General features: G+C 45.2%; 7 protein-coding genes across 7 annotated transcripts; 4 read left to right on the top strand and 3 right to left on the bottom strand.

Moving 5' to 3' along the window:
* Positions 1-173: 173 nt before the first annotated feature.
* Positions 174-2,415, bottom strand: SAMD00019534_024180 (hypothetical protein; the record flags this gene model as incomplete). The annotated part of the gene is made up of 2 exons (XM_012901716.1): positions 174-329; positions 406-2,415. 2 exons carry the CDS (start codon positions 2,413-2,415, stop codon positions 174-176), a joined length of 2,166 nt encoding a protein of 721 aa, XP_012757170.1.
* A 1,568-nt stretch (positions 2,416-3,983) lies between these two features.
* On the top strand, positions 3,984-7,265 carry SAMD00019534_024170 (hypothetical protein; the record flags this gene model as incomplete). The annotated part of the gene is made up of 4 exons (XM_012901715.1): positions 3,984-4,248; positions 4,329-5,343; positions 5,405-5,524; positions 5,612-7,265. The coding sequence occupies 4 exons, from the start codon at positions 3,984-3,986 to the stop codon at positions 7,263-7,265; spliced, it is 3,054 nt and encodes a 1,017-aa protein (XP_012757169.1).
* Positions 7,266-8,707: 1,442 nt separating this feature from the next.
* On the top strand, positions 8,708-10,488 carry SAMD00019534_024160 (hypothetical protein; the record flags this gene model as incomplete). The annotated part of the gene is made up of 2 exons (XM_012901714.1): positions 8,708-10,382; positions 10,439-10,488. The coding sequence occupies 2 exons, from the start codon at positions 8,708-8,710 to the stop codon at positions 10,486-10,488; spliced, it is 1,725 nt and encodes a 574-aa protein (XP_012757168.1).
* Positions 10,489-11,915: 1,427 nt separating this feature from the next.
* Positions 11,916-14,473, top strand: SAMD00019534_024150 (hypothetical protein; the record flags this gene model as incomplete). Its single annotated transcript, XM_012901713.1, has 3 exons — positions 11,916-12,056; positions 12,125-14,055; positions 14,158-14,473. The coding sequence occupies 3 exons, from the start codon at positions 11,916-11,918 to the stop codon at positions 14,471-14,473; spliced, it is 2,388 nt and encodes a 795-aa protein (XP_012757167.1).
* Positions 14,474-14,663: 190 nt separating this feature from the next.
* On the bottom strand, positions 14,664-15,062 carry SAMD00019534_024140 (hypothetical protein; the record flags this gene model as incomplete). The annotated part of the gene is made up of 2 exons (XM_012901712.1): positions 14,664-14,814; positions 14,899-15,062. 2 exons carry the CDS (start codon positions 15,060-15,062, stop codon positions 14,664-14,666), a joined length of 315 nt encoding a protein of 104 aa, XP_012757166.1.
* Positions 15,063-15,328: 266 nt separating this feature from the next.
* Positions 15,329-19,088, top strand: SAMD00019534_024130 (hypothetical protein; the record flags this gene model as incomplete). Its single annotated transcript, XM_012901711.1, has 4 exons — positions 15,329-15,633; positions 15,711-17,148; positions 17,224-18,569; positions 18,779-19,088. The coding sequence occupies 4 exons, from the start codon at positions 15,329-15,331 to the stop codon at positions 19,086-19,088; spliced, it is 3,399 nt and encodes a 1,132-aa protein (XP_012757165.1).
* Positions 19,089-19,315: 227 nt separating this feature from the next.
* Positions 19,316-19,627, bottom strand: SAMD00019534_024120 (hypothetical protein; the record flags this gene model as incomplete). Its single annotated transcript, XM_012901710.1, has 1 exon — positions 19,316-19,627. The coding sequence occupies one exon, from the start codon at positions 19,625-19,627 to the stop codon at positions 19,316-19,318; it is 312 nt and encodes a 103-aa protein (XP_012757164.1).
* Positions 19,628-21,187: the final 1,560 nt, after the last annotated feature.

Raw genomic sequence — 21,187 nt, 5'->3', positions numbered from 1 at the left:
ATCTTCAAACTTTTGATCATTCACGAATCTGATAACTCCCAACATCAAACAACCAATCAAATCAATCGAATGGAGTATAACTATCCCTATGGACATCCTATCTAGATGGTTTATATATATTGTTGGTGGATGGATTGCTAGACGACCAGACCTAGCTTTGAATGAAGGAAAGACTATATTGGCGCTCTAATATTATAGTCTCCTGCTTGATCAATATTCCTATCGATCCTCCTCTTGAACAACATGATCAGAGTCAACAGGAACAAGGACATCACCATCATAATCAATATCATCGCCCAGAATGGTAATATCGGCAGATCAGCCAAGTTCTAGAGAACACAAGGTAAGGTAGCAACATTGTTAAAAGTCATGGCCAGGTTGTGTTTGATAATGTTTGACACTTACCATTCCATAGATTGATGATATCAACACTATTGGTATAGTGAATGAGGAGAAGGCAGAGATTAGGAACTCATAGAGTGTCTTGGCACTCTCCTTCTTTAACTTCTGGACTCTGGCACGATCCTTCTCTGTCCTCTCTTCACGTTGTTCCTCAATCTTGATCTTGCGACGCTCCTCCAGGTAGTCATTCTCGAGCAATGCCAGAGTGTCCTCTAGCTCCTCACGCAACTCCTTTCTCTGTGATGGTATGCCAAACACCTGTCGCATTGTCAAGAAGAACTCGGAGAACTCTGATTGGCCACCACAGTCATCGCTGCTCATCGATATGGTGAAACGTGCGACTAGTGTGGCCAGCTCTCTCAGCTGTCTCCTGGATGTGGCCAGCTCCTCCAGGTTGGTGCGCTCAATCTCCAGCTTCATGTTCTCTGCCTGTAGCGACGCCATGGTGCTCAGCTCCTCGAGGACTGCACGCTCAGCATGTGCATGCAGTCCCAGCACGAGGTAGACTCCCTGGAACTTGTTGTACCAGTTGAGCACGTTGTTCCTGTCGGCATCCTCTGTGGCCCATGTGATGCAGGCAATACCTTCACGAGATATGCCAATGTACCTGTTCATACGAGGGATCAAGACTCGGTCCAACAAGCCCTTCTTGTCATCGTTGAACTCTGTCAATGGAGGACGGTTCTTCTGACCGAGTGCGCGACGAAGATGGAACAAGTAGGTGTGCAACGTCTTGTTGTTTGGCTTCCTATCCAACACGACTGTCGAGTGATGGTATGCACGACTGCCAGTGCCAACCTTTGGCAAGATCTTGTTAGCCTTCTCATCAGACAACAGAAGCAGCCAATTGGCAATCGTGTTGAGGGACACCAACTTGTCCCCGTATATCGCCTTGACCAACTTCTTTCCAATCGACTCGTAATGTGCCTCAATCCTCTTGTCAGGCGTCGGAACATCGGCACCAGGCGGGAACTGAGACGATTGTTGATACTGTGACTGCTGCTGTTGCGGCTGTGGAGAGTATGATGGAGGTGGAATGGACGTGTAGTCCTTGGATGGCTTGAACACTGCCTCTGGTGCAGGCTTTGGTGGTGTCGTTGGATCAGTGGCCCGCTTGAAGTTCCATCCGTTGGCTACGTTGCGTACCTTATGACGGAACTTTGAGACGTACAACCAGGTCCTGAACTCCTCCAAGAGGAACTGGTCACTGGAGCCCTTTGCACAGCTCTCAGGATGGTGATGGTGGTAGTCACTGGCTGATGTAGTCTTGCCAGACTTGTCCTTCTCGCAATGTTGATGCAGACAGTTGGTCAACCAGTCGATGTTGAACACCAAGATGCCCACGCCCAGCGGCAAGACGATGAGGTGGACGCTCTCGAACTTGACCTTCTTGTAGATATCCTTGGCCTCGCCCGCATTGTTCTCCACAGTCCACAACTTTGGCTCGGGGAATATGATGTCCTTGACCTTGTCACTCATCTTGAGACGTCGACAACGCCAGGTGGACTTGGAGTCGGATGGCTGGCCATGTTGGATACCGAGATTGTTCTTGAACTGGCGACTGAGCTCCTCAATCTCACGAGGTAGTTCATTGAGCTGGGTCCACACGGACAACTGTGTCACTCCGTCCGTATCAAGGATACGTCGGTCCAGTAGACCTTGAAGCCAAAAGGATGTTGGACTACGATGATTACTAAATTGGAAGGGAATAATCATGGCGGATCGGGCCACAGTACAGACAATATCCTCCTCCAATGTCATCTCGCTAGCCATTGTTGGCAATGGCATGTGCATCATATTCCTGTGGAAGAAGCTGGAAGATAGTCCTGATGGATCATCATCCTCCTCTTCATAATCACTCATTGTATCATCATATTGCATTGGTGTAGTTGGAAGAATATGTTGCTGTTGTTGTTGTTGCTGTTGAGGTTGTTGATGCTGTTGGAACATATCGAATGAAAGTGATGGTCTTCTCCTACGTCTTGGCAATGAGTCATACTTCTTTGGTACCATTGGAGAGTTGACTGCAAAGTCCGACACTAGAGCATGGGCAGCTGAGTTACTAGACCGACCAATTGAGTTTGCAGATGAAGGGTCTAAATATCTTGGTCTTTGTTGTCTACCATGACTATTATAAATGTTATTATTATTGTTGTTGTTATTATTATCTTCATTGTTGTTGCCAATTCCTCCCCTATCCTCAATCTTTATCTCATTGATAACAATGGAATCATCATTATGAAATTGACTACTTTGGTTATTATTATTATTATCTTTGTCCATGACTGTTATTATTTCATTAATAATAATAGATTGATAGATATAATACAAGTAATAAGAGTGGATCAATTACATTGTGTTGTGAGATGTAATTGAACACAACAATGAGTACTCAATGTCATTCTTTATTCGTTTGAAGTGTCAACCCTTCATTGTAATGGATGAATGAACATCCGCAACAGAAGGACACTCACACCCACCTCTGTCTTCCACAAAAGGCAATTGCCCTTAATGTCTATCTATCTATTCATTCCCACACACACACACACACCAACATACTTTCAAACAAATAATTAACAAAGTTGAAAAGATAATAATAATGAAGTTCTATCTATCTCTTTGTTTGTTGTTGAACAAACAAATGAAACAAGTTGAGATGTTAGAGCTAAGACACTAACACAACAGATGTAATCAATCGGTTATTAAAGCTGAGGCGCATCACATACTTGTTCCGACTCGGATTAGATATGAATAAAACTTACTTCATCGGCATTACCAAGAGTATGTATCTGGATTGACGAGATTGTGATCACTAACTAATAGCAGACTTTCCCATGGTTCGAACCTTATAAGGACTCAACGGTTTCATACCCATGAATAGAATATGTTTCTCTATCATAAACTTTAAAGTTTGATTGAGATAAAACCGATACTCTCATCAGAGAATAGCAGTGGGCAGTAACAATAAGTGTGAATATTCTCAGTACGATAGAGAACCTCACAACAATGGTATAAGTAGTGCACAGCAACGATCGTTGTCCCGCCCGCACCCACATTCCCAAAATGGTAATGGGCCATCAGTCTGGTCTTCAAACCACCCCCATCAATCAATTGAAATCATGGACTACTTAACCATGGGTCTGAATGAGGAACCAACATCCGAGACGTACCCTTGTACGTGATATAACCTGATAAAGAGGGAGATAGATTTATTGTTGGCAGCCTGCCAATGAGTTAGTCAGGTCAAATGATGCATCATTAGACCAAGGCAACCTCCTGTCACCATTCACCTGTGATGATGGTAGGTATTTAAAGTCAAACAAACTAGTTCACCTAGGTCATTGAACTCTTTATTGCAACGCATACATACAATTAATAACTAGTTATACATCGTCTCATGTAAAGCAATTACCTAATACTCAGTAGTACTATTATACACTCGAGTCTTAAACTTTAATACTCCATTCAATCAATCAATCCAATACTTTAATGGGTTAAACTACCTTCCCTTTTTGTTTCGTTTCCATTAGTCAGTCAGCCAGCCAGCCAGATCGCCAGCACCGCCAGTCATCCATCCAGTCATGTCTACCACAACATCACCAATTCAATTGCCAAATATCATCGGTTCTGATGATAACTCCTCGTCCAACAACAACAATGCCATCGTCCAACCTGAGCATTTCAACTTCAACCGTACCCTGTCCAGCTCCACCAGCTCTTCCAACGCTTCTGATCTCCCATTCAGTGTGCCAGTCACACCGACCCAATCCAAGAGATCGTCGCGATACCCCAAGAAGAGCTCAGGACGGGCCAACATCTTTGGTCGCTCCAAGAAAGAAACTGATGGTAAGTTATTGATTGAATGATGGATTGATTGAATGATCATTGAACTAACTCAATCAAATCAATCAAACAAACCAATATAGTCAACTTGGACTTCCAACCTGTGGACGATGCCAACACCCCTCCAGATGGAAAGAGATCGTGCTTCCAGAGGGTCAGAACTTGGATCAATGACAAGTTCTTTGGCAAGAAGGAGTTGGTGAGAGACCCCAACCAAGAGCGTATGTTTGTTGAGGCAATCAATGACATTTCGACGATGGACTTGGACAAGGTGTACGTCAAGCTTGGTACCAACTACCAAGGCTTGTCCGTGCACGATGCCCAAGAACGACTGGCAACGATTGGTCCCAATCGTATCGCAATGGCCCGACCCATGCAATGGTACCAACTGCTGGCGGTGTCGCTCACTCACCCGTTCAACATACTGCTCACGATAATCGCCATCGTGACAGTGTCTACGGGTGACTATGAGACGTTCACCATTGTGATGGCCATGGTGCTGCTGTCATCTGGCCTGCGCTTCTATGAAGAGCGCAAGTCGACCAAGGCCTTCAAACATCTCAAGTCACTGATCTCCAACAACGTGGTGGTCGTGCGTCGTCGCTACGATGCCGATCAGTACGGCGAGGAGATGACCGTCGACATTGAGACCGTGGTGCCTGGTGACATCGTGCCCCTAAAGGCAGGCAACATCTTCCCTGGTGACGTCCGTCTGATTGAGTGCAAGAGTATGAATGTGTCACAATCCTCACTCACGGGCGAGTTCCTGCCAGTGGAGAAGACCGCTTCGTACTCGCTGCAGACGTCATCATCAATCTTTGACTGTCCCAACATGTGCTTGATGTCAACCAACATCGTGTCTGGCTGTGGCCGCGGTGTTGTTGTCAACACTGGTACATCCACCTACATCTCCTCCATCTCTGAGATCTTGACCAGAACACAAAAGACCAACAACTCATTCGAAGTTGGTGTCAAGAAGGTGGCCTACATGATCATGGGCTTTGGTCTGGTGATGGTGCCCATCGTCATCACAATCAATGGCCTAACAACCAAGGACTGGATTGGTGCATCTCTCTTTGGGCTGTCGGTTGCTGTTGGGTATGTATCCATCTTATAATCAATCAATCATCCATCAACAAAAGACTAACATGTAATATAGCCTTACACCAGAGATGCTTCCAATGATCTTGAATGCTAACTTGGCCAAAGGTGCATCGGACATGGCCAAGAAGAAGACCATCGTCAAGCAACTGTCTTCAATCCAAAACATTGGTGCCATGTATGTTAGTTTGATCAATCAATCAATCACTCCTCATTCATGACTAAGTCATTGTACTAACATACCTCAACATCACCATCACATCAGGAACATTTTGTGCTCCGACAAGACTGGCACCCTGACCCAAGACAATGTCCAACTCAGATCATTCGTTGGATTGGACAATGCTAACCGACTCCAAGTGTTGACATATGGATTCCTCAACTCTATCAATCAGAAGGGTCTAAGGAATGTACTAGATGAGTCAATTATCGCCGAGTCTGAACGTCTGCTGGCCAAGGATCAACTGTCTGCTGCACTTGGCAACTACCAATATGTGGAGGAGTTCCCCTTTGACTTTGTCCGCCGCCGTGTCTCGGTCATTCTTCGTGACATTCATTCTGATGCTGGTGGAGAGCACATCTTGGTGAGCAAGGGTGCAGTCGAGGAGATGGTCAACATCTGCAGCCATGTCGTCTTGGACAGTGGCAGCGCACCAGTTGAGATGACAGAGTACATTCGTGAGTCCATCCTGGCACTATGCCGCGATCATAATGATGATGGACTTCGCGTGCTGTGCGTAGCCACAAAACAGCTCGACCCGGTATCAGCCGATGATATCAAAGGCCAAGTGTTTGACATGGAGCAAGATGAGTGTGACCTTACATTCCACGGCCTGCTCTCATTCCTCGATCCGCCCAAAGATGACTGCCTGGCCTCGATCCAAAAGTTCAAGGAGTCCAATGTGGAGGTCAAGGTGTTGACTGGCGACAACCTCCAGGTGGCCAAGAAGATATGTCGCGACGTTGGAATCGACGTGACCCATGTCATCACCGGTCCCGAGCTGGAGAGTGTCGAGCCCCAAGAGTATGACAGACTGGTCCAGGAGTGTACCCTCTTTGCCAAGTTGACTCCAATCCAGAAGTATGAAGTGGTCATGGCACTAAAGAGGAACAACAACACCGTGGGCTTCTTGGGCGATGGCATCAATGACGCGCTGGCTCTGCGTGCCGCTGACGTGGGCATCAGTGTGGACTCGGCGACTGGCATTGCCAAGGAGGCAAGTGACATCATCCTGCTTGAGAAGTCGCTCGAAGTGATCAACTGTGCCATCAAGATCGGTCGCATCACTCACGCCAACACCATCAAGTACATCAAGATGGCCGCGTCCTCCAACTTTGGCAATGTGTTCTCTGTCCTTGTGGCCTCTGCGTGGCTGCCCTTCGAGCCAATGCAGCCACTCCAACTGTTGGCCCAGAACTTGTTGTACGACATCTCGCAGATCGCAATCCCTTGGGACAAGGTGGACCCTGAGTTCCTGCGCCGCCCACATCCCTGGAGTGCCAAGTCGCTGCTGCGCTTCATGGTGTGTCTCGGCCCAACGTCGTCCATCTTTGACATTGGCATCTTTGCCTACATGTGGTTCTACTTGGGCTGGAACACTGTTGCCTGGAAGGAGTACTTCCAGACGGGCTGGTTCCTCGAGGGTATGACCACACAACTTCTAATCGTGCACATGATTCGCACAGAGAAGATACCATTCATTCAACGATGGTCTTCATGGCAACTGCTCGTCAACACTGCATGGATCCTAGCACTGGGCATTGCCATACCCTACACACCCATCGGTACCAAACTACTCAACATGGTCAACATCCCAGCCAACTATTTCCCTGGCTTTGCCGGTGCCATCGTCGGATACTTTGTGATCACACAACTTGTCAAGCGTCTCTACATCAAGGTGTTTGGTGAGTGGCTCTAGACCATCACATCAATGATGTGTAGCGATCATTCAATCAATCAATCAATCAATCAAACATACATACATTAAACAAACAATGTCTCATTCAATCTTATTCAAATGCGCATCTTCAAAGGTCGGTTGTGGTTCTTTGCGCTGGAGATCATAAGTTTGACAGGCGTGGAATTTCGGAAACGTCGACATGTCCCCTCCCAGGGACAAGCAAAACAGTGAGTAGTCCAACCCGCTTCCTTCAGTCTCAGAGTATTCGGTGATCATGGGGATTCCTTTTTACATATAAATATTTAAATTTATTTTTAATTGCGTATCCGTGATCCATCTAACTGGTTTGATGTGTTTGTGTGTTTGGATTATGATTGTGGTGGGTCTTGCTTGTGATGAATGAGTGCTGTTGTTGTTGTTGTTGTGATGGTGTTTTGATTGGACCTGCTTGCTTACTTACTTAAGGTCCACAGGTAACCGCCATATGCCATTAATCTCATCTCGTGATACATTGAAACATCTACAGATACAGAAATCTCATTCATTCATTCATTCATTCATTCAATCAATAATTCCTTATCTTATCTAATATAATTTAAATTAATAGTATTACCATTCGATCAATCAACTTTCAATTCACACTCCAGGTACATATTCAAGCTATTGTTGTTTGGATTGATAATAATGTATGTAATAGACCAAGTGGAGCATACATACGACTACCTTTGTATCCACAAAACCAGTTCATTACATCCAGCAAATCAATCAAACAATCAAGCAAACAATCCACCAATCAATCAATCAAACAAACAATACAAGTACACATACATGGATATATATTTGTCCAAAGACAACCCTACAAGTACTTCACATATTGTCTCTGTCGCCTCTCTATCTTATCTTTGTGTCTTTGACAAAACACACAATCAATCACACACAAACAAACATATTTTTCTCTCTCCCAGATAGATTCACCGCTCAGTGTTCCCAGTGCACTGATACCAATCAGATCCCAAAATAGTATCATTGATTCTCGTCACGTAATGAGTGTGTGTGGGTAGTCGAGCCAACACCATCAATCAATCCATTGATCGTCGTTTTTTTTTTTGAGGAAGGGTTCCGATCCGGGTCCACACACCTCACCTTGTGTTTACACACCAACATCAATCCATCCATCACAAACACACACACTAACAAACATGACATACACCTCTTGTAACATTGAGTCTCGTGAGACGCACCCTTCAATCACATCAACCCACCACAAGAGTCTCAGCTCTAAACACAACATCATTCATTCATTCTCACTCACTCACATCAATCACATTATATTTATATTCCCTACCTTTATGTGATCGACTGACTTAACATTACTCCCCATCAATCAATCAATAATATTAAGAGTAGTAATAGTTCAATAATTTATAATATATAAGCAGCATTGAGATGTAATGACGACGATGGAAACGACAGTCTATCAACCTATCTATCAGCCACAGGTGGTCCAACAACAATCTAATGTTGTTGTTGGCAACTATGTAAAGCCACCATTGCAGCAACAGCAACAGCAGCCACAACAGTATCAAACATACCAGCCACAACAAACTCAACAACAACAACAGACACAACAACAATATCAAACATACCAGCCACAACAGACCCAACAACAACCTCAACAAACACAAAATAATATGATGCGTCCTGTCGAGTCTAATGGAATGCTAATGAGTAATAATAATAATAATAATAATGTTGGCGTGGCAGTTGTTGGAATGGATAATGGTGGCTACGCGACAGCGTCAAACTACCAACAACAACAGGCAAACTCTGCAAATGTAACACCACCCATGGTCCAAGTGTCAGCTGGTCACTCCTACTCGCCCCAACAGCAGCAGGTACAGCAGCAGCCTGGAATGGGTATCCAACAACCACAACAATATAGTCCGCACTCCCCTGGCACACCATCTGGTGTCGCGTCCGTGCCTGTCAACGGCTCATCGCCAAACAGTATATACACAATCAACACTGTTGGTCCCAGCAATAACAACAACGCCAACAATGTCAACATTGTACCGAATGTGGCGGAGGACTTTCTGGTCCTGCCGACTCAGCAGCAGCAGCAGCCGCAAGTGATGGTCGAGCAACAGCAGCAACAGCAACACACACCCCGACAACAGTCGCATAGTCCTAACAACGGCAACAAGACCTACAGCCCACTGCAACAACAACAGGCGGCGGGAATGCACAACGACGTGCTGGGCAAGCTGGCCGACGACTTTAAGAACAGGGCCAAGCAGCTGGGCTTCACTCGTCAGGTGTTCTACCATGGCATTGTTACCTTGGTGCCGGGCAACCTGACACTGACCAAATACGACAAGTTCAACTCGACCTATGGCACATACGGCCATCTATACGCCATCGACCAGGCCAACCCCCTGCTGGCGGCAGTGAGCCACCTCGCGGACATGCCCAACCTGCCTCTGCAGCCACTGTTTGGCGCCACGGTGGCGCCGGCCGAGTCCTACGAGATGTACATCGACTATCTGCTACAACACTTTGCCAACAATGGCTACTTCACGCCCGACGAGTACAAGCTGTGTCTGACGCGTGTTCAGCCAACCGCACAAGCTCGAATCGTCCCAAAGAGCGGTCTGTCATCACACCATCCTGTCGCCGGACAGGCAGCAGCGTCATCATCTCCATCACAAGTCCAGGTCCATGCTGTTCCCCCACCTCACGCAGTTGCTCCATCATCTGATCAACAACATCTTCAAGTACCATCGCAACAACATGTAACAACCAACTACCAACAACAACAACAATCAATCAATGTAAATAGCCAACAACAGACACAACAACAACAACAACCAACACAGCCACTGAGGAATAACAATCAGTTCCAGACACAACAACCACAACAACTGCCACAACAACCGCCACAACAACAACAATACCCAGTGATACAGCCACTTGCACAGCCACAACAGTTCAACTACCAACAACCAATCCAGACACAATCACAACCAACTACCACTTACCAAACACAACAACAACCACTGATGCAGCAGCCGCAGCAGCAACAGCAACAACAACCTCCACAACTACCACAACAACAACAACAACAATTTGTAAATAGTATGAATGGCCAAATGCAACGAACCACCTCTATATCGAACATGTATCCGCAACAGCAACAGTGTTGACGATGACACCTCTCCAATCCTTGACCGGTAACCTGTAGTACACCCTCCCTCAATCAATCAATCATTCAATCAACCAAATCAATCATTCAATCACTCACTCACCTCTGTGGAGAGACAGGAATAAAGCGTTGGCAGGCAGGCAGGCCCTCCTGTCATCCATCCATTATCCACAATCCAATCAATCAATCAATTAATCACACATAAACGATTAATTAGTTAACAGTTGTTTAGTTGATCATCATCAATAGTCATGTGATGTTTAGTTCAAATAAGTAAGTAGTAGTTGTTACTTATTGATAAGTCCATGTACATTGCAATCTTAGCCAGAGCTTGGACACAACCACGGACAAGTCAAGGCCTAGCCTTTCTCCGTTTAGTGTTGTATCTCAAAATAGGCACGTTTGGGCCACGATCCAGGTGGGTTGGCTAGTCGATCTCGATGGGACCAGATTTGGTGTGGTCCGCACAATCACTTTCAATCAAAAAGTCGTACCCCACGCCTCAGAGTATGTCCGAGGACCTCGCACTCATGAATCGTTTCTCACCCAAACCACCAACCAATCACAAACACACATTAATTGATTTGATTGATTGAGTTAGAGGGTGGAATGGGATTGATTGTTTGTTATTGATGATGTTGAGTGTTGAGGTGATGGTGAATGAGTGAGGTGCGCTATCTAGTGCCCCGATGTTGGCTTTCTCCACCTCCTATTCCAGCAATGCATTCATTCATGCATGACCATTACATTGTATCTGTCTGTCTTACTTAACTAACTATCTATCACCTGATGGACAGAGTGTTTGTTCTCACTCCATAACCCACCATTCCAATCCAACCAATCAATCAACCAATCATTCATCACCACATAGACATATATAAAAGGAAGGACATCATCTTGTCACTTTGAGCCTCCATCCCAACCCATCCATCCATCTTATTATTAATACATACTACTCCATCACTACCAACAACCAATAATCAATCAGTCAAGTCTTGTTTGACCTGTTTGGACCGGTCCACCAATCATTCATTCATTCCATCATCCATCAAACAATCAATCAATCGATCGATCAACTGTTGATACATTGTGAGGCTAAGCTTGCTTGGATGTCCAAACAGCTGACCATCAGTTAAAGAGTATGAATGAATCTTATCATTGACTTGACTTGGTCACTTTACTAACATCACACATATACAACAACAATGTTGTACCAACACCATCACCATCATCATCATCATAATCAGATGAATCATCAGTTGAATCATCACTTTGGTACATCAAGTACTGATCAAACATCATCAACATCATCATCTCCAATACATAGTTTGAGAAAGAAGGGAAACTTGTTTAGACATGGTGGAATTGAGGACTTGTTCAGTTTGAGCTTGGAGGACCAGCCATTATCATCACAGCATCAGACATGGACATCTTCAACATCGACCACCAACACCMCAGCCAATATGATGTCGACCAGTGGCGATTCAACTCCAACGCGAGCCATGGCAACCATGCAGAGGTCCAACAGCAGTCGACAACTACACTCTGCAGGCTCATCAGCAAACACATCGCCTCAGTCCTCCAACAGATCATCAATCTCAATCATGGTAAGCAGACTTGATCCATGCTCGCTATCTCCACCAAACACTGACTGACTGGAATCATTCCAAAATAGCATCCACAAAAGTCCTTGGCCAAGGTATACTTGTTAGCTCAACAGATTGATTATGTACATAGTGGCGCCAGTATAACGGTGAGACCACTGACACCTCACAACCCTCTCCTCCCCGTTGAAACGTTCTCCAGCATCCTCAGTGTACAGTGGACCACGTGTTGGACAATCCCACTCAATCAGTCCACAACAAGTCTCGATATCCTCAAGTATATCTCACAAAAAGCAAACAGAGAGGTCAAGTTCCTTCAGCTGGCAGACTCGGAGGGCAAGGTGTTGGATCACGACTACCTCCTCATCAGTCATCATGGCGGCCGCAAGTTTGTCGTCTTTGAGGACATCAACATAGAGAGCATCAGTGGCGGTCATCATAATGGCAGTGGCAGTGGCAATGGAGGACATAACAGCAGGGGTGTGACGGGCGAGCCGTCATCACCACTGATCGTCTCACATCATGTAGATGATCATCAACATCACCATCATGCTGGTGGTGCCAAAGCATCAACCTCACCCAATGGTCTGAGGAAGCTACCACCCGCGCCTCCACCCCGCTCACCATCAAGCTTTGTACATAACAACTTTAACAACAACATTAACATTAACATCAATCATCACAATGATGACCCGAACGACAACTACAAACCAACCAGTCTGGCACCGGGACTATTCCATGGCGGTGGACAACAACACAATCAATTACTACCAGGCACAGACTCTCGAGACAAGTCACCAACAACATCTCCAGGATCGAGCAGGAAGAACAGCCGGGAGAAGGACCCACCCGTCGCGCCTCCCATTATTCCCCCAACCACAACTACATCAAGTTACAGCTACTGCAAGTTCTTGGACAACGTGCAAGTGGCGCCAAATAACCCGCCAACAACCGAACGTGGCAAGATATTGGACAACTACTTCAATCATTATTACCAAGAGCTGTTCAAGTACATCCATCAGCGAAGTCGGCGCTACCAACGCGTGGTCGAGTTTGTAAAGGAGTCAAAATTGGACGACAATGCGGCGCACGCCTGGATGTCCAAGCACTATGACAACGAGAGCAACTTCCTGCGCAACAAGCGTGCCGGCATGAAGTTAGACGAGTTCAAGATCCTCACGCAGATTGGCCGCGGTGGCTTTGGCCAGGTGTTCCTGGCGATCAAGCGTGACACGGGCCAGGTGGTCACATTAAAGCGTATCCGCAAGCAGGCGTACCAATGGGCCAACCAGCGTTTCCAGGTGTCGCAGGAGAAGACCGTGATGAGCGAGGGCAGTGGCCGGTGGATCACCCGTCTGTTGTACGCATTCCAGGACCCCAACTACCTGTACTTGGCCATGGAGTATCATTGTGGCGGCGACTTCCGCACACTGCTCAACAATCTGGGCATGCTGAATGAGGATGACGCACGCTTCTACATGGCCGAGATGATTGAGGCGCTGCACTCGCTGCACGTACTCAAGCTCATTCACCGCGACATCAAGCCATCAAACTTTGTAATTGACCGACATGGCCACATCAAGTTGATCGACTTTGGTCTGAGCAAGGAGGGTATTGAGTGCCGCAACGGTCTCAATCAGAAGTCCATGTCGGACTTCCGCAAGAGCTGTCTGGACGGCAGCATCTACACGTCGCGCCTCACACTCAATAGTAGTCGCGGGGGCACTGGCGGCGTGGTGGCCTATCGAAGACCTGTGGCACACTCTGCAGTGGGCTCGCCTGAGTACATGGCACCAGAGATCCTGGCCGATGAAGGATACAATCAATCATGTGACTATTGGTCACTTGGATGTGTATTCATCGAGATGTTGTGCGGTTTCAATCCATTCTGTGCCGACACTCCCAGCGAAGTATTCCTCAACATCATGCAATATCGCGAGGTCCTCGACTGGCCACTCTTCACCCAAGACTTATCCCCCGAAGCAGCCGACATTTTGAAACGGTATGTATCAGTTTGAAGTTGTTTCCGCGTGTTACCACGAGTGTTGCCGTGTTTCCGTGTTTCCGCATGTCTAACCTCATTCCCACTCATATTCACAAACAGAATGCTATGTGAGTCACCAAAGAGAATGAGTAGATTGGAGGACTTTAAGGCTCATCCATTCTTCAATGTCAATGGATTGACATGGGATAGTATACTGGAGCAAAAGGCACCGTTCAAGCCAAAGGTTGAGAGCGATATTGACACTTCATACTTTGAAGAGGCAGTCAATAACGATCCTTCCGCATGGGATGACCCGGCCGATGAGACCGACCGACCGCGTGACCCATTCCTCAATCTAAACATTCCATTCTTTACGTATCGCAAGTCCACCGCACTGCCATTGCTTGAGGGCTTCCATTATAATCAAACGCGTTGATTGATTGATTGATTGATTGAATGACAATGTCTGTCATTCTGTCTATCTGTCGTCCATCTGCCAAATGTACATTAGTCCTATGAATAAACTTCATCGTTGGAGCTCATTACTTCGCTGTTGTTTGTCTTGTAATATGTATGTATGTGTAGCTCGCGCTGCTGTTGCTGCTTTGCTGCTGCCCCTGTGTCATTTATTTGAACTTGTCGAATGACTTTGTTGAGAAACAGTTCGTCAGACTAGTCATCTCTTTGTTGCAGTTAACTGATCTCATGTTGTTCTCCTCAATGCAGAATACAGCATCATCCAACTCCTTTCTGCAGTCTTGAGTGAGCTCTCTCATTCTAACAATGATTGAGTATGATTGAATAAGTGAGTGAACGATTGATTGATCGCGAGTGTAATGTACAATGTAACAATGAACATACATCTTCTGAGTGCAACCAGCAACGGCGATAGCGTATCTGATACAGGCCTCTGGCTCATCTCCCTTCTCTATTTTACACTTCTCAAAGGCGTGGACCGACTGATCACAGACAGACCAGATCGAATCCGATGACACCAACAACTCTGCTCTTGTGTATTGTTCCATATCTCTCTTGTATATTATATCTTATCTAACTATCTGTAAGTATTGATCAATACTTCATTCATTGATACAAATCAAGTAGTAATCGTGTTTTTGTTTTGGATTGATCAAAACAAGGAAGTTCAACCAAACTTGGCATTTGTCCACAGACTTTGATTTAGTTGCCATTTGGACACATCCCTCCACTTGTCAAACTTTCAACCATCGAGGAATAGTTCATTAATTTACAATCATGGTAATCAATAACTATCAGGTTTGATAAACATACAATGAATGATACAGGTAGTAGTAGTAGTATGAATGACAACAATAATCTCGAAGTTGTTGTTGATGATGGAGTCACAGACAAAGTCAACGATGTTGAAGTTATAGACGACCATGATACTGATGATGATAATGATCATGTCGACGACAAAGATGAAGATGATTTCAACAGATCAAATATCAATCACATATATGTATTGCCATCATCCTCCAATTGGTACTGCTCACAAACAGCAGACTTTAATCAACAACGACAATTATATTGTTATGCATCAAAGATGATCGTCTTTCTCTTTGACCTTGAGAAGAGGTATGTTGTATCCCAAGCCAATCAGCCTCACTCATAAGACAATCTACTCACTCAATCACTCGCTCAACTCAATCTAGACAGTTCATTGGCGAGCTAGTTGGACACACGGATAGAATACTCTCAGTTTGTTTCAATCGATTATCTACACACTTGTGCCTGTCGGCATCATCGGACAAGACAGTGCGACTTTGGAACATTGATACACTCACTTGTCAATCATTCCATGATGCTCATCATACTGAGGTGACATGTGTCGTCTCGTCATTGTTTGATGCAGAGTTGGCAGTGTCGGGCGATCGTCAAGGCAAGATTGTACTCTGGCGTGTGCTCACCAAGGAGATCAAGGTGTGCACACCTCTGCCCATTGCATCATCCATCACATCTATGGCATTCTGTCCCGTACCACACAGCCACAACCTCTTGGCGATCGGCTATCTCAATGGTCTAGTCGTCCTCTTTGACGTCGTCACGCTCACTGTCAAGTGCAAGATCAATGCGCACTCTGATGAGGTGCAGTCCATCGTATGGCTACGTCTGCCTCACTCACAGGGGCCATCAGAAGGCTCGACCAATGACACTGAGTTGTTGACATTCGCAACATCGTCCAAGGACAAGACAATCAATGTTTGGAAACAGGTCGCAAACACACTGGACAGTGGCTTCACTGCACTGCGCAAGATGAATGTGTCTGGCGGATCAAACTCAAAGGGTGGCGGTGGCGCCAACTACAATGACAAGTCTCGTGCATGGATCACACTCTCATGGTCCCCATCATCACCCGACTATCTCCTGTCGAGCTCATTGAATGCCGATCTCCTCATCTGGAACCTCACTCACACCAAGCCAGCCCCCGACAAACTACCTGGCAATCAACATCAACGTATAATCTTTAGCATCACTCAATGTCCATTGTCGAGTGATACAACATCGTCATCAACATCTAAACAATATGCGCCACGATTCATCACTACGTCAATGGACAGGAAGATGATATGTTGGGAGAACTCAAAGATCAAAGTGAAGATCGCAGCACTTGGAGGCTTTGTCTACACTCTGGCATCAAGTCAATTCAATCCAAACACGATATCAATTGGCTGTGGCGACAACACAATCAGACAATGGTCGCCCAACGACCCATCAGTCAGCGCTGATGGTGACCCCGACTGCTCCTCGGACGTCTATGACACGCGATCATATTGGAAGGGCATTCAATCCAAGGTCACAGCATTGGCAATCAATCCCTCGTGTCCTTGGCAGTTGGCATTTGGTCTGGATGATGGTCGTGTGGGCATATATGACACGGACAAGAACAACTCATCATTCTTCCCTGGCCAGCACAAGAAGGAGATCTACGAGCTACAGTGGCGCTGTATTGTTGGTGGTAGTGCGACCGATCAATCACACAAATTATACAGTGTTGGCAACAATGAAGTGTATGAATGGGATGCCAAGGATCAGGATCGTGGCTTCAAGAACATCAATGATCACATCAAAGTTCACAACAAACAATACAAGGTATATATGTTCATTCATTCATTCAATCAATCACATTGTGATAGCACTGCACTAACTAACGCAATCCAAACTCAGCCATCAAACAAAAGCGAATTCTATTGGAATGATGACATGGATGCTTTGGCTATTGCGACGACGAACGGTGCGATTGAGGTGTATGACTCTGGATTCAAACTAATGTGTACAATCAAGAATCATAATGGATTGATCAATCGAATACGTTGGAACCCACACAAAGAGTACAAGGACTACTTTGCAACGGCATCACTCGACAAGACAGTCATAGTCTATCGCCTGGTCAGAGGTAGCATCAATGATGGTGGTGACGCCACTGCTGCCGAGCTCGAGGTGGTCAGACACTTCAAGGATTATAGAGCCCCTGTGTTTGGATTGTGTTGGTCGCCACATGATAAACATCTTTTGGCCGCGTGCTCTGCGGATGGAACGGCCCAGGTCTGGAACATTGATAGCAATCAGCCAATATCAAACATGCGTGGACATGATGGACGTGTACTCACAGTTCTCTGGAGCTATCTCTATCCCAATGTCATATTCACTGGTGGTGAGGATCAAACTGTTAGGATGTGGGACTATACCAAGCAGCCATTCAAACAACCACCCCAAGAGAAGCATCGAGTCAAAACGATCAATGACAATCACATTGTACAATCCACGACCGCACCAACTCAATCACAACCACAAGTGATGGCAGGTGGCTTGGATACCCAACCTCAATCATCACCACCTCAAACTACACCAACATCAAGTCAAGCTTCGAGTCCTTCTCTCCCCGCATCAACAACAACAACTACAACCACAACCAAACCAAAGAAGTCCAAAGTCATTTTGCCGAGCCTTTACAACAAAGTACCATCCAAGGATACACAGCTATGCATTTCATTGGCCAAGAGCTTACAACAATCAGACAACAACCCAACAAACGCGGCCAACCCAGAAGTGATGGATGGACTATTCACACCCAATGTCAAATCATTGGAACATATTCTCCAACAGGAGATGACGACACATGTTGGTCACAAGGAGTACGATCACTTTGTTTCGATCAATATGTGGGGTGGCAACCTCAAGGAAGCTTTATATCGAGTTGTAAAGCAAGGTCAGCTCAATGCTCATCATGTAGCAATATCAGCACAGGGTGGCAAAGAACTGTGGCAATCAATGTGCCACTACTACTCCAAACAACTCATTGTTGAGGGTGACTTTCACATGGCTGTTACATACCTGTTGGCGATTCACAAGGTTGCCGAAGCCATTGAGACCTATCGACAGGGTGGCTTCATCCAAGAGGCCATTGCACTGGCACGTCTCAGACTGCCGGCTGATCACGACACCATCAAGAGTCTCTATCTGGAATGGGGACAAAAGAGTCAAGAATCCGATCAAATGCAGAGTATCAAATGGTATGTTGTTTATTGAAAGGAGGGGGAGGCATCCAATCATCACCTAGCTGGCTGATTGATTGGATGCAAGAAGAGCAGAGAGCAGTGTTTATTGTTTTTAGATCGAGACAACCATGGACTTGGCGTCATGTTGGCTGACTGACTGACTAACATTTACATCACATCAAACACAACAACCTTTAAATCTACTTGTGATGCGATGTATATAGCTATCTGGCCGCCCGGAGACCAGATCTGGCAGTGCAGCTCTTAAAAAGTAAGCCCAGTGCAAACAACAATCAATTGCTACAGGAGTTGGAGAAAATACTTGGTGGCACCAGTAGCAATGTAGATGGACTTGTCGAAGGTGTTGGCGTGGGCTTGGGCGTAGGCGTAGGCGTAGGCGTTGGCGTAGTCGGCGGAAATTATGGAGTTGGTGGCAGTGGAGTTGGCGAAGAGAGTGTCGATGCAACTTCGGTCGTTGTCGGCTCGGCGTCATTGCAGTGTGTCAAACCGCATCTGGATGTAGTGGACACTTAGGTAACTGGCTGGTCATTTATATATATATTTACAATCATTATATATTAATACAAGTGGCACCGAATGGTCGTTTCCATTGGTTGTTGGAATATTTACTGTATATGAGATGAGTTCAAGTTAGTCACTGTTTGATTGAACCGATTAGTTGGATGGATGAATGATCAACTTACCATAGTCTAAGACGGTGCTTGTAGTTGATCTCACTCACTCACTTACTATCTCATTYCTCAAAGCATTCCACTTATTTGGTAGTGATTCCTCATGGTCTCGATTGTCTCGGAGGCAAACTTGATCATCAGGTCGATGAGGCAGGTCACCTCCTCCATCGTGTCATCTTGAATGCCTTGCTCCAGGATGGCTTGGAGATTGGTAAGTTGGGACACCATCTCATAGTTGACAAAGAGGATGTTGTTGTCATGTTCATTGAACACACGTATCAGAGAATTGATTGAACTCTTGATCAGCTCGGTGTCCTTGAGTGAGTGGGCAGTCAACAACTGATCGAGCAGAGTGATGATACGAGATTGGATGCCAAGCATTGGAATGACCATGTTGATAGAGCTGACCAAACTGCAATGTCTGTCTTGGCTTGGTTTGTCCAAGCTACAAACAATACCAATAATCTTGCTATGGATCTCCTCTTGATCCGATATAATATCATCCAACACCTTGACATAATAATTGATCTTGGCAACCACTGATTTCCAATTGGACACAGGTATCTTTGAGAATCCTTCAAAGTAGGACTTTATACTCTAGAATATATTAATAAGTTCCTTGAGTTAGATATTGTTGTTGGACTAAATAAATATATAAATAATTAAATAATTATATTAAATAATTACCCTTAGAACACATGTAACTCTGAATAGAACATCTCTACATTTTGAGATGATGACTAGGTCGTGTGGATTACCAATGTCTTCGTATAGATTATCAAGGCTCTCTTGTATAGGTCTGATTGGAACTTTCTTTGGTTGTGATGATGGTAATGGTTGTGATGATGGTAATGGTTGTGATGATGGTGATGATTGTGGTGATTGTGATTGATGTGAACATGGAGAGTCGGTACTCCTGACCAAGGCATTACGACCTGAACGCATATGGGCATACTCCGAAATATCTGGTGTGACTGATAACATTGTTGTTGAACACACTGGATATCCTTTCGGTTTGATATAATTAATATTTGGATTATTGATTATTATTATTATTATTTTTATTTTTGGTAATTATTATTATTTAGTATGTATTTAGAAACTATTACTGTTAATCTTATAGTCTTTATTATTATTATTAAGAATTATTACTTATACCTAAGATGGTAGAAGGAAAGTAGGAAGGTTGGATCGAAGGTAGACTGTACCCGTTGGTGGTAGAGTCAGGGTATGTAGTTGATTTGGGAATAACAAACAGCCTTAGGGCTTTGCTTTGGTGGTAGGGTGATTAAGTGAGGAAGGAACAGTGTGTGTGTTTGTAGAGCCAGGGATGATCCACAATAACAATGACAACGACGCCTACGCAACACCCACAACTTTAACATTGATTAATTGGCCACCAACAACTACTACATCAAACTCACACCTACAACACGATACAATTTGAGGAAAGACAAAGCAAGCCATACAACAAATAGTTTTAAGAGAAGGGGATACCAAAGCCCAGTTCGCCAGGTCCAAGTTTGATTAATAGAGGTCCTCTATTAATATTGGATTTGTGGTGGTGAATCCCATTCATTCGATTGATTGATTGATGGATGGATTGAGTGATGGCAACAAACAACATATAATCTGGATGTGTGATCAAAGAGACCCCGACGTCCACACACACACACATTTAATCACTTTACTTACCTTGATGGAAGAGGGAGGTGCCTCTAGTAGGGTCGGACATGCCTTTTCGATAGTGTCTACCTGACTTGAGAATTGATGGTTCCTGGATGTGTTGTATGGGATGTGCGTGTGTGAGAGATGTGGGGACACTGTGCGAATCATCCACAGTCACGAGATCAATCAACCAATCATTATTGAGTTGATCAAGTTGTTTGTGTGTGTATGTTGGATTGTGTGTGTGTTTGAGAGTGTGATCATGTATGAATG

The sequence above is a fragment of the Acytostelium subglobosum genome, assembly GCF_000787575.1.
Source record: "Acytostelium subglobosum LB1 DNA, scaffold: scaffold4, whole genome shotgun sequence".
Taxonomy (NCBI): domain Eukaryota; phylum Evosea; class Eumycetozoa; order Acytosteliales; family Acytosteliaceae; genus Acytostelium; species Acytostelium subglobosum.
This window is presented reverse-complemented; position numbering and strand designations above follow the sequence as displayed.